Source organism: Athene noctua, chromosome 15, assembly GCF_965140245.1.
Source record: "Athene noctua chromosome 15, bAthNoc1.hap1.1, whole genome shotgun sequence".
Lineage (NCBI taxonomy): Eukaryota > Metazoa > Chordata > Aves > Strigiformes > Strigidae > Athene > Athene noctua.
Genome location: NC_134051.1, coordinates 13,773,648 through 13,786,534, shown reverse-complemented (window position 1 = coordinate 13,786,534; position 12,887 = coordinate 13,773,648). Strand labels below are relative to the sequence as shown.

General features: G+C 34.1%; 1 protein-coding gene across 2 annotated transcripts in view; it reads right to left on the bottom strand.

Annotated features, from left to right (window-relative positions):
* The window catches only part of SNX29 (sorting nexin 29), a 133,533-nt gene that overhangs the window by 50,806 nt on the left and 69,840 nt on the right, over nt 1-12,887 (bottom strand). For both annotated transcript variants that reach the window (XM_074919778.1, XM_074919779.1), the window contains exon 19: nt 3,204-3,344. In XM_074919778.1, coding sequence (XP_074775879.1) covers nt 3,204-3,344 — 141 coding nt within the window. The remainder of the gene's footprint in view (nt 1-3,203; nt 3,345-12,887) is intronic.

Sequence of the window (12,887 nt, the reverse complement as noted above, 5' to 3'; positions counted from 1 at the left end):
TAGTCCTATATACATAATTTGTTGAAAGATCATGAATGTGAACTGTTGAGATAAATTGTCTCAACTGAAGGAAAATAAGTGAAAGGCAAAAATACATTAAAAAGATAATAATTAGAATTAATATAGACATTAGATTCTTAATCTATTATTTTACAATTGTTAAATATTTTCAGATTCACTGCTACTTGATGACAATATATATGCAATAATAAATACTTGATTTCCTCACTTTTTAAAATCCTCATTCACCTGAAATTCTGCTTTCATTTTGCATTTTCCCCCTGTGTCAAATTCTACAACTTTGATTTGAACCTGATCTCCCTGATTTCTATTGCAGTAAGCAGGAAAATTATGCACAAAATTTGATAGTTCTCATTTGTGGTTTTTTTCTACATTACTCTATCATCATCCTTCCTCCTCAGAGATCCAATATTTTTCATAGCAAAACAGTGGATGGTATTTTGTGAATCTGCAGTAGTGGTTCTAGGTCATTCTGTAGAACATGGTGTCCTCTCCTGGTCTTGGAGGTTCCCTCAGTCTGAGAGATATAACTGAACACCAAATTTAGTGCTGATATCACGGGAGGTATCAATTACAGTAAAACCCTCTTTCGATGCCAGTAACATTTGGAATAAGCATATCACCTCCACTAGCCTCACAGTATTGAAGATATGCAATGAATAAACATCGTTCAGGTACAGTCCTGAAGGATATAAAAGCACATAACATAATTTTCCAATGGCTGTAAAATACACATTTTTAGCCATGTGAACATGGAGGACTATGTTTTACCAACTTGTTATTTGAGCATCTGATAACACTGAGGATTTGTTAAGGATATAAAAAACATAGATTGACATAAACTGCATAGAGATACTTTTCTTAGCAGAATTTAGCTGTTGAAAATGCTCTTTAGGTGCTAATTTATGATTGTATTGATTAATCTAGAAATGGGAAGACAGTGGTAATTGTATTAAAAACAGTATAACTAGTATCAGAGAGAAAAAAAAATCTGTTAAAAATCTAACAGCATATCTAAAAGGGAACATGCTTTGATAGCCATTAAAGTTAAGAAAGCAGTACTGAAAAAAGCAGTATTGATAATATCTCTTCTAATGATTATTACCACACATTTACATGTGTAACATCCTGCACAAATCCCTCATCCTAAACTGGAGTTCTACTGAATTCCAAGACAGACATTCCCACATGAATTAATTAATTTTACACCGAATTTTAAAACCTTTAATTACTTCAACTTGCTCTGTCATGGAAAGGACAGCCATCTCAAGGCCATTAACCCATCTCAGTCAGTCACACAGTGCAATGTGTCCCAAGAGGCTACTATGTCTGCTGGATCTGTAGGATAATTTTTCCTGAAGCATGATCCACCATGCTGCACAAAGCCATGCGCTATCCCTAAATGCAATACACACTATGACATGGTACAGAAAATAGCACCACTAAAAGGAACAAAAATTTCCCTACACTCTCTGTTGTAGAAATAAGCTCTTGTGTGATAACAGAGGTAAGCTCTTGCAAAGCTGATATGAAAGCACCACTTTGCAACTTGCAAGATATTTACAGCAGGTAGCCAGAAGTATAATCACCCATCAACCCCATTATACAATTAGTTTATGTCTCATCATAGGAGTCTTTCAGGAGTGCAGTGGATGGCACCCATTTCTCACTGTAAAGAAAAGATACTTCTCTGAGATCCGATATGACAAAAAGTGATGGTGGGTTTATGCATGATTAAGGTAGAATTCTGGCCCAGAGCTAAAGGACTGAAAGAATAAGTGAGGCAAATTTTCTAATGAGTTGCTCCACTGATAATTTTGTATGCATCAATTGTGCAACTGAAATTGTAATTCAATTAGTATTTAAAGCAATAAAGGATGAAAGATTATTTTAAAAAAAGCTTAAAAAGAAGGCTTTCGTAATTTATCAAAGTGGCTGATACATCACTTCAAAAAAGGAGAATTGGTTATGTAACAAAGAAGAAACTACATTTTTTCTATTCCAAAACTATCCAGTAAAAATGAAATTTAAAATGCACGAATTTCTAATATATGAAAAAAAAGCAGAAAAGCTCTCGCAAGTACTTTCATTTACTTGGTTATCAGGCAACGAACAACTACATTAAGTCTGGACTTTATGCCAAGCAAACAGACGTACAGATTTCGTTGATAAACTCCATGTGTATTTATATTACTACCACTTATTCCAGATTATGTGTATTACTACTCATTTCATACACCAATCACTACAGTTGGTTCTTCTTAGATATTTGCTACAAGAGCTCAGTGATACTAAGGGAAAAAAAAGAAAAAGAAAATTCCACTCAAAAGCTAATAAATTTGATTAACATTAGGAATGTGCTTTTTTAAGTGCCCACTGGTTTAGTATAGACATTTTTAGTCATAAGAATGATTTAAATCTCAAATATTTTACTTATGATAGTTAAAGAAATTTTTCAGATCATTCCTACACCGTAAAGAAAAATAACTAATTACTTCTCAATCCTTACTGGATTTGTGATGTATATTCCAATGTGTATTTAAACTCTTGAAGATTTTAAAGTGTTGGTAATTAAGGATTAAACTACATGATACTACATATTTACTACTTTCATACTATAATATTTACTGTTATTTATTGCAAAATCCCTATATAATAGGAAAACACAAAAATTCCCATTTTAAAATGGCAGAACTAAGAGACAAAGACACAGACTATGGAAAATAAGCACCAAAATCCCATTAAAAAGCTGGTTCAAAGAATTTACAACAGTTGGTGAACAGCACAGGAAATTTAAGGAATTTAGACTGATACTTTTTAAAATTTACAGAACTATTTAATGAATTACTGACTAGTGTTAATTGCTGGCATTTTTCAAGAAGCATGGAGTAGAGATTACAGTTTACACAAAGCTGTTCAGTATATTTTTTGAGATTTTGTGCATTTTTCTATGTGTATGTCATCAGTATTTCATTTAATAAAAACACTGAGTGGAAAAAATCAATGCATTAACTACATTATCAATGAGTCTGCAGCTGATCAGAGCAAAGTTTGTATAAAAATAGCAGGTACTGTCTAGCAGGACTAAAAAATATTTATAATAGTCACCTATTTTTTTGTTTGTATGGATAGGAAAGGTTTTTTCCCCAACTCTTACTGATACTATGAATTCTTTTAAGTACCTTGTTTCCAATGGCCTTTTTTGGTGGAAAGTTAAAAGTCCTCACTTGCTGGTATTTATTCTGTAATTTATGATGCAAGCTTCTGAACTCCGCATATCTTCGATAAACATTCCATTCATCATCCTTTATCCTAATATAAACCTGCAAAATACAGACACAGAAGAAAATAATTTAAAGATAAACCATTGAACTAATATAACCCCTTTACTCTTTAAAGCTTCACAGCTTAACACCTTCACATTCATGATGCAATGGTACCAGAAGTTCCAGGATCCCTTATCCACAGATATATCTCTGACTGTACATTTGCTATTTCTGTTGTACAGGTCATTAATCTTATTCTCTCCCTTCTTCCCTCTCCTTCTCTTTTTATTATATTAATCAAAACAAACATAGCTTGCTCATTTTAACATGATTCTGGGGCAACCGTAGTAGCGTTTTTTTTGTTACCATGGTTTCCAGTATATTCTACTAGCCAGTGACCAGAGGAAAAAGTAATTTAATACCACTATAAAATTGATTTCTATGTACTCAACACAGTTTTTCAACTTTGTAAATTAGTTTTGTAGCATCAGAATTGCAAAACATAATTTTATCCGAAGTATGAAACCTAATTTACTTTCTAAAAAAAGTTACATTGAAAACTAAACTAGAAATTTTATTGTTTGGAAAATAAACACAGCTCATTCTTTCTGCTTGTATAGGACATTAAGTATAATTTAACACAGCTGTAGTTTTTGTGATTCTGTTTGTTTGTCACTCAATTATTTCATGAGCATATTACCAATTACATGCTAAATATTCACATTTTCTAGGAAGATTTCATGCTGAAGTAAAATAAGCTTACAGAAAGCCTGAGATTTCATTCATTACTAGGGAATAGTCTTTCCCCTACAGAAATGAACCCATAGTTTAAAAGAATGCTGAAATAGCACAAGTCAGAAACTATAAACCCAGCTTCAGATCTCAAGATCCAGAGTGATCTTTTCCTTAGCTTCTTCTGTAGAATCTGTAGCTCATTCATTCTCATGTGTGTTAGTATCAGCATTTTGCACCACAAATTAAGCTGGAACACTAGTGATGACACTGCACTGCCTCGGTTCTCTAACAAAAACCAGTAATTTACTAAGCTGTAAGGCAAGTATCAGGAGAATGCTTATGCAAAAAATCAACACCAACAATCATCACAAAGAGAGTGGGCAGTAACAACTGTATTTTTGCAAATACGAGGAAAAAATTAAATTTGGATTTTGATGTGGCCGATTCCAACACTGAATTGTAGGTTTTCCTGATGCAAGTATTTCCCGTCATTTCAGTAAAATTCACTTAACATAGTAAAAACTATATTAAATACTCTTTATTCACCCAGCTCTAACCTCTCTCCCTGCCTATTCCTGCTTCAACCAGCATATTGTTTGAAATTTGGTATACATTCCCAAGATTCATGTTTTAGCTTCCCTACCGGGAGCAGGGATGACAAAAAATATTTTTAACCAAGTTATTTAATATGGAAATACTCATTTAACTAATCAGTTATCTTTGCACTTGTGATATGGTGAATCATGCAGTTGAATATTACCTGTTAAGCTATAACCCATAGTTAAAATAATTAAGGAATCCAGTACATTGTAACTGAAATTTTTACAGACTGCAAAAGCATAGATTAATTTCTTAGGTAAAACTATTAAAGAATTTCTTCCTGTTCTTCTGTGTACATAGATATTGATTTCTTTTAGACAGTAAGAAATGAAAATGCAACATTGGAACCCTTTGCCATGTTGAATTTATTGACAATCATGTAATAGTGTATGAAAGGCATATTAAAGTTCATTATGTAGTACACATTTAAAGCTTTATTATCTCAGCAAGGACTACTATTCACAAGCCAAGGTATTTCAAGACACTTAATGCAAATACAGTTGGGAAATCAAGGAAACTAAATCCTAAATATAAAACTGCTTGGATAAACATATTCTAGTCTAGTCATATAAGGCATATAGTCATCCTCATTTAAATCAAGTACAGATCATACAATTTAAGCACAGGAACAACAAAGAACAATTATCTTTGTAGACAAGATTTTTAAATAATACCCCATCAAGCAACTTGAGATACATGCTTTTAAATGTCTTAAAAGTAATTAGGACTATTCCCATCATCTTCAATGAGTCCACAATTTCATTTGTGATCTTTTAACAGAAAATCAATGAAATCTGTAGCTGACAAATACACTTTTGTGTACGTTACTCCCAAATGAACATGCTGCACCCTAGAGCAACACTACTTTTTACTACTGAGAATACTGTAATATAAGACATATAATTACAGAACATTATTTTAAGACCATATTATAGAAAGCTGAAAGGACTACTCTTAGGCTTATTCTCTGATCAATTTAAAAATCAATTCCAAATTACCACATTTCCTTTCAAATGCCCATGTTTTCCTGAAATCACCCACTTCTTAACCTAATTAAGTAATTTTCAGGGTAAGGAAAAAGAACAAACCAAATCAGAATCACCACTAGAATGCTTATTTGACTAGATAAAAGATTTACTTTAATATTCTCTTGCATATAAAATAGTTAATTAAGTAGCTTTTTCTTATAATTTAGGAGCACTTTCCAATCGTGTCTCCTGTGTAAAGATTGATTGGTAACCATTTTGTAGCTGTGATTTACAGCAGCTTAAAGGAAAATTTCAGTTAATAAGTATATATCATGAATTAGGCTGTTATTTTCTCATCACAAACATGTTTGAAGCCCAAGATTTAAAGAGAAATAGCAAAACCAGTAATAATTTAGTACCTTGTTTTTCAGCCAACTACCCAATAACTTAATATTACTGAAATGCCGAAAAACTTCTGCAAATCAATTTGAAAGAACTAGTTTAATGAATGTATGCTGAAATGAATAAATCCTACTCCCATGGTACTTGGTTTTTGAGACAAAAGTTTCTTTAATAGGTTAAGGAATCTTCAAGCAGTTCTGAATCAATAATGCTGTTAACAAATCCTGGTGACAGACTAGTAACTATTGACACAGTTCATAACTACTTAAGTATAAAAGCTTGAGGAGAAGAAAGGACAAAGGCCAAAAATCTAATTTGCTCCAGTTCCAGTGTATTTTCACAAATCAAATGCCTATAATCAACACTCATTCTTCAGGTCTGCAGAAGTCTAAAGTAGGTGCTTTTCTCTTTGGATGCAAAACATGGATTGGTATTTCCAGGATTCACTTTTTGGTTCTCTCTCAAGCACCACAGGTAGAAAGAGACACTGAATGGGATATTAGAGAATCTTCTGTGGCAAAGACATTCATGGTTATAGAAATACCAGATTAAGCATCAGGAAGGAACTTCCCTATCCCAAGTTACTCCTGAACCTTCCCTACAAATATGGCTCACATTTTCTGGTAGGATGATCTGAATACATAATGAAAAATGAATTCTAGCCAGAGAACTCTGTGGATGGGAGCCATACAAATACAAATGTGCTGAAGTTAAAGTCCCTGTGAGTCCATGTCCCATTCCAGAGGAAAGAAAAATGTCAGAAGGAGAGAGAATAATGCTACTGGAAGGTAAGCAGTGAAACTCTACTAAACCACATATAAAATTCAATGGCACAAGGTGTAAGAGAACTCAGAACATTTCAGCAGCAGAACGCTTCAAAGGAGATAATGAATACTGAGAAAGTTTGTAAAGAATCTGTCCTATGCTGGGCAAGGTCTTAATTTTTCTTACAAGCATGAAAAAAAAAAAATTATGGGCAGTATAGGGAATATAAAAGAGACTGATGTACACCAAGGGAGCTACTGTGACATTTGCCACCTAACTAAGCATTTGGGGGGTGGGAGGTGGGGAGAAAAAAGAAGGGTGATAGAGAAACTATTATTTCAGCATTACTGTATCTCTTACTGTATTACTGTATTTCTAACTTCCTTTCCCTCACTAATAAAAAGGGTTTTCTGGAGATCCTATTCTTTGTTACGTATGCCTTTCAAAACAATGCTCAAGCATATGACAACAAAAACAAAAATTAGCAACTGGCTTGGCAGAGACAACCCAATCAGCATGAGTACAAAAACGTAACATGCAAATTGGCACCATTACTTTTTAAATGCTAACTCAGCTAAGTTTGACTGGTAAAAGTTTTCTTTACATTTGCTTTTAATTAACACTTTAAATCATTTTGGAGTACCATTGGTCCACATTTTTACCTTTGCACTTCAGTAGTCAGTACAGCAAGAAAAAGGAAAGTAGACATTCACTAGTAGAAATAATTTTATTGTTGCTAGAGTTTCGTTCTTGGTAAAGAAGCTATAAAATGTTTCTCTAAGATGAGAACACTTGCTTCTGATACAGGAATATCTGCTTAGATAGAACAGATTAAGATAAAAAAGCATGAGAAGATTAATAATCAAACCTACTCATGTTAACAGAACAGATATATCTTAAGAAGCGTATTGCTGGCACTCAGCAGGATAAGCCAATGAATGAATGACAGTTCTTAAATGGATTTTATTCGTCTTCCAAGATGGGCAATTTCAACACTGAGGGGGGAAGGGAGAAGAGACTGTACAGGGAGGGAGACATTATGTGCTTGACTTTGCTTCTCTTTTTTCCCCCAGACAGGACGAAGTGAGCTTGGAACAAATGAAAAATTACATAGAACAGACTGCTCCTCCACATACCTAAGTTGATACACCTGTTCTAACACTTCATGGGGTTAGAAAAGCCAAAAAAAAACAATCAAGGAGATTATATGGCTAAATTCAAACTGCAAGCATTTCAACTTTTCCCATTCTTATAGGCAGAATCTACCAACAAAATCTTACATCTCTTTTGCCCCTTGCTTTTGAAATGGTCAATATAAATAATTATATATTGTACTATATAATCATAAAACAATCATAATTTCATGCCAGGTTCAAACCGCAACACTTGTAATATCCCCAAATCATCTTCTGAACTACTAACATTATCTTCTAAAATACTTTAATCCCACTGTGATCCACGTTATCTTTTATCAGTGTTAACACCAAGGATATTTTTTATTTTATCCCTACAAAAAGTAATCTATTAAACAGCATAAAAAGACATCCTCTTCTGCTACAATTACAGAGAGGGAACAGCAAGCACAAAACAGGGACTTCTAAAACACCAGTTCAGAATTACTGGTGGAGAGCTGGAAGTACTAAGAGAAGACAAGATTTCATCTACATTAAATGTTCTCCTCAATGACCTAATCCAGTTTATCACTGTCACTGCCTTCATTATAAATTTCCCATACAAAAAAAAAAAACAAAACAAAACAAAAAAACTGTTTAAGAATGTATCTTGATTTTCTTTATGATAAAAAGGGGAGAAGAAACTAAAAAGAAACAATTTCAGTGCTCTGAACTATAAACTAAAACTTGTTAACATCAATAAAATTTATCTAGTGATTCTCTATGTTTATTGAGTTTGGTGTTACAGATTATTACAGAAGCCTGGAACATTCAGTGCAACAACTCCCAAATAGTTATTAACTTACCATTTGCTTAAATGAATCTTATAACCCACCATATTTCCATAAAACAAAACTGCCAGTACTTTTGTAGAGTATTGCTAATGTAATCTAAGAAAAATGACTGAGTAGTCCTTCTGTGGAAAGAAGAAAATGCATTCATTTTAACCAGAGGAGCAGACATGTTCTCAGATGAGCTTCTGTAACTACTACTTGTTCTGTTTCTCAAATAGTGGTTTATGATGATAATAAAGTTTTTTAAATTCTGAAAAATAACTCACCTTTAGTGTACACCTTAATTATTCAGGAACAGTAAATTTAAAATATATTGATCAAAATATACAATTTTAGAAATCACTGCTTTTGTCAAAATTATCTCTGCACTCAAAAACATACAGAAGTAACAGGTATGAATCCAAAGATAAAGTATACAGCAAAAAAGGAAGAAACAGTTACATTTCTTAACTTCAGGACAATGGGATTCTGTTTAGAATATAAATTCAACCTAAATTCTCCAAAGGTACCTTTGAAGTGTGAGAAATGAATACAAATGCAAGTTATATTTTGACACAGCTGCAGGACAGCATTTATGGTTAAGTTCCCTCTTTGAAAATGATCCAATTTAAGAAGTTCTGCATAATAAAAAAACAAACGGAACAATAAAACTTCTCAGCTGTGATATGAGCAGCTTTTTGTGTGCCTTTCTACATACATAGACATAACAGGAATTAAAGTGATCAAGCTTTTATCTCAATAAGACCATTATATCTACTTGCACAAAGACTACAAATACTATTTTTTGTTATATTAAATCTTCTCCCTTTTGATATTTGTTTCATAAAAATGAACAATACGGTGTCAAATATACAAGAGAATGCGCATCAACGCATGAAGCTTAAAACCAGCCAATACTGTTTTACTAAACAGAAAATGTCATGTATTTTAGGCCTATCCACTTGATTACATACATGCACGGTTCACTGTGTTTCTGTAGTCACAGTTCTGTTTCTATTCACCAAAACAGCACTAAAGTGACTGGACACTAAAGAATAAAACCAGTATGCCTACACTTTTGCTGGATAGAATCAATATCTTTTTCATTTTCAACACAAATCGAATCAGCACAGAAGATTTCACTCAATAACATAATTAGGTCCTTTTGACAGTGAAATATTACTTAGAAAATCCAAAAATAATTAACACCATTTCACAAACATGCACTTTGAACTCATACAGTCATTGCAATGCAAGACAACCACTGCAGGAAGTTTCTGCAGAAGAGAATATAGGTAAAATGACAAAACTGTTGGCTTTTTCTCCAAATTAGAATATGTTGGGTGCTCTGGCCAGAGAAAGGAGGATATCTCACCACTCCGTTTGTAAGTAAGATAACTATTTTTTATCTTGGATATTTATTAGATGTAAATTCTTTTCTTCTTTCTGTAGTAGATAAAAAATTATTTGAAAATTGAAATTCTTTTTTTATTTTCCTTGTACTTTTTGGGTCCAGATTAGCATTTCTATAAGCAAATCAATGTATTAAGTTGTATTATGGTTTTCTTTAGACAAATAGACAGATAATTACAGAAGTCTCCCAGGACTGATCTCGTCTTTGTATAGTCCCTCCATCCCAGCCACTTAAAAACATTTCTACTTTACCTACTCTTATGCTCCTCTGACACATCCTCAGGTCCCATTATGTAGAAAGTGGGATCATAGAGTAATAGAATCATAGACTGGTTTGGGTTGGAAAGGACCTTAAAGATCATCCAGTTCCACCCCCCTGCCACAGGGAGGGACACCTTCCACTAGCCCAGGTTGCTCACAGCCCCGTCCAACCTGGCCTGGAACACTGCCAGGGAGGGGGCAGCCACAGCTTCTCTGGGAAACCTGTGCCAGGGCCTCACCACCCTCACAGGGAAGAATTTCTTCCTCATATCTAAACTAAATCTACCCTCATTCAGTTTAAAACTGCTACCCCTGGTCCTATCCCTATATTCCCTGATCAGGAGTCCCTCCTGGAAGGCTGCTCTAAGATCTCCCCGGAGCCTTCTCTTCTCCAGGTTGAACAGCCCCAACTCTCTCAGCCTGTCCTCACAGGGAAGGTGTTCCAGCTCCACGACCATCTCTGTGGCCTCCTCTGAACCCACAGGAGCAGGTCCATGTCTTTCTTATGCTAAAAAAAATTATTGCCTAAATAGAATTGTTTGTCAAGGTGACATAAATAATCTTGGATATTACGAACCATTTGATTTCAAATCCTGTGGCTGATGTAGGGCCTGTGCATTTTACCTCACCCTGAAATTCCTCTTTCAGTTTTCTGGTATAAGATCCTGCCCCATAACCTTGGTCATCAACAGCAAAGTTTTTACTGGAACCAAGTCATGTCACTTTGTCATCAATTTCTTTTTGACCTTTTAGATCAACACAACATTTTTGGCTATGCACCCTCAAACCATCTCAGAATGCCATGAGCCATATACTTCTCTCAAATTCTCCCCATCATTCTAGGCCCTTTTCTTCTCTAGTTGTCCTGAGCTGCTCTGAGATGGAATATGACTCTAAGACTATTTCTTTCTCCTTTTTGCCTGCTTAGTCCTGCAGCTACTAAAGTAATCCAATTCCTCATATATCAGGGAAGTGAAATTCAACTTACTTTTGCAATTTTTCGCCTACTTTTCAACTATTTTAACTGTCAATCCATCGACTTCCATCTTTGATGAAATACTAAGGCTATGCTGGCTCATGTATAAATTAAAAGGGCAGCAGTCATATCTGGCAGATTCCAGACTCTGCTTTCACTGTTTCATCTCTCACCCGAAGAATTCAGTGGGCATTCTCCCCCTCAAAAACTCTGGAGTATTAGATACGGTTCTCCTCCATCTCTTTTATGTTGTTTCTGTGAAAATTCTTCCCTCAGTTTAAGCAGGAGCATTGAGGTCCTGTGAATAGCCCTTTTATTCAAAACTATACTGCTCTTCCTTCAGAGAGAAAGTGGAGAGGTAAAATAGAACATTTTTTGAAGTAATATATAAAAATACTGTGAGAAAATATATCAGTTAATATTAAACAGTAAGACTGAGGAGAGTCAAAGGAATAAAAAAGTTGTAAGGAAAGCATTCTTCTTGATGATAATCTTAGGGGAGTCCTATTCATATGCAAATAGCAATAGCTGTGTCTGATTAGCATGTTTATCTTAAATCTTATTTGGTATAAGCTAAAATGTTTACTGCTCTGCAAACAAGGCAGATCTGCAAGTAGACATTTAAATACTGATATCACTTTAAGGATCACAAAGTCTCGGTTTCATTATCTTAAGTGTCAGCCATTGGTAATTATAGCAACAAAAGGCATGACTAATAGCATTTGCTGTACACTTCACAGGAAAGTGGAATCCTCATGTATGTAGAGAATAACAAGATACTCTACAGTTGAGAAATATGATAAAGTAATATTATTGCAATAATTATCTTGCTTCACAGGCACTAAAGAAACTGCAACTATCACCATCTAGAGGTAAAATGTAAATGCAAAATTTTTTTTTTATTCTGATGTGGATTCTGTCTTTATCCATGTGAATACACTAGACAAGATGTTATTTTCTAATGGTAGGCTGACTGAGCAACATCTGCCTCACAAAAAACACGGACATCACACCGCACAGATCGCAAACAGGAGTGATTAGAAAGCAACTAGTTAACTAGAGAAGACAGGATGTTTATATGAGAAGAGCAGACATTTGTCAGCATGACCCTGATTTTACAGAGCTGCCTAATATTTAAATTGCTTGTTTCTTAACTATTATTTTGTACAAAATATGTTAGTTTCTTCATATGTGGCTAGGTCCTTTAACGTCTACAACTAATCAGTTTATCACTTACTAATAACCATCACAAACCTTGTAAGAAAATAAAACCTTGAAGCTTCTTTTTAACTCGAAGTGGATAACTGTAATTGTTCTAATGTTCTCACTAGAAGATATTGTTACAACACAGACTGAGCTCCTGCAGAGCCCAGATAATTTCATCCAGTAAAGTCTAAATAATCCTTGTGATTTGTTGATTCATAATAAGAACATTAACTGGTCATCTAATTTAATCTTTCTACTCAGGTGCAAAATTTATTATATTAGTAATCTGTTAGCACTAATGAATGGCAAGACAGTAGTTAAGATATAAA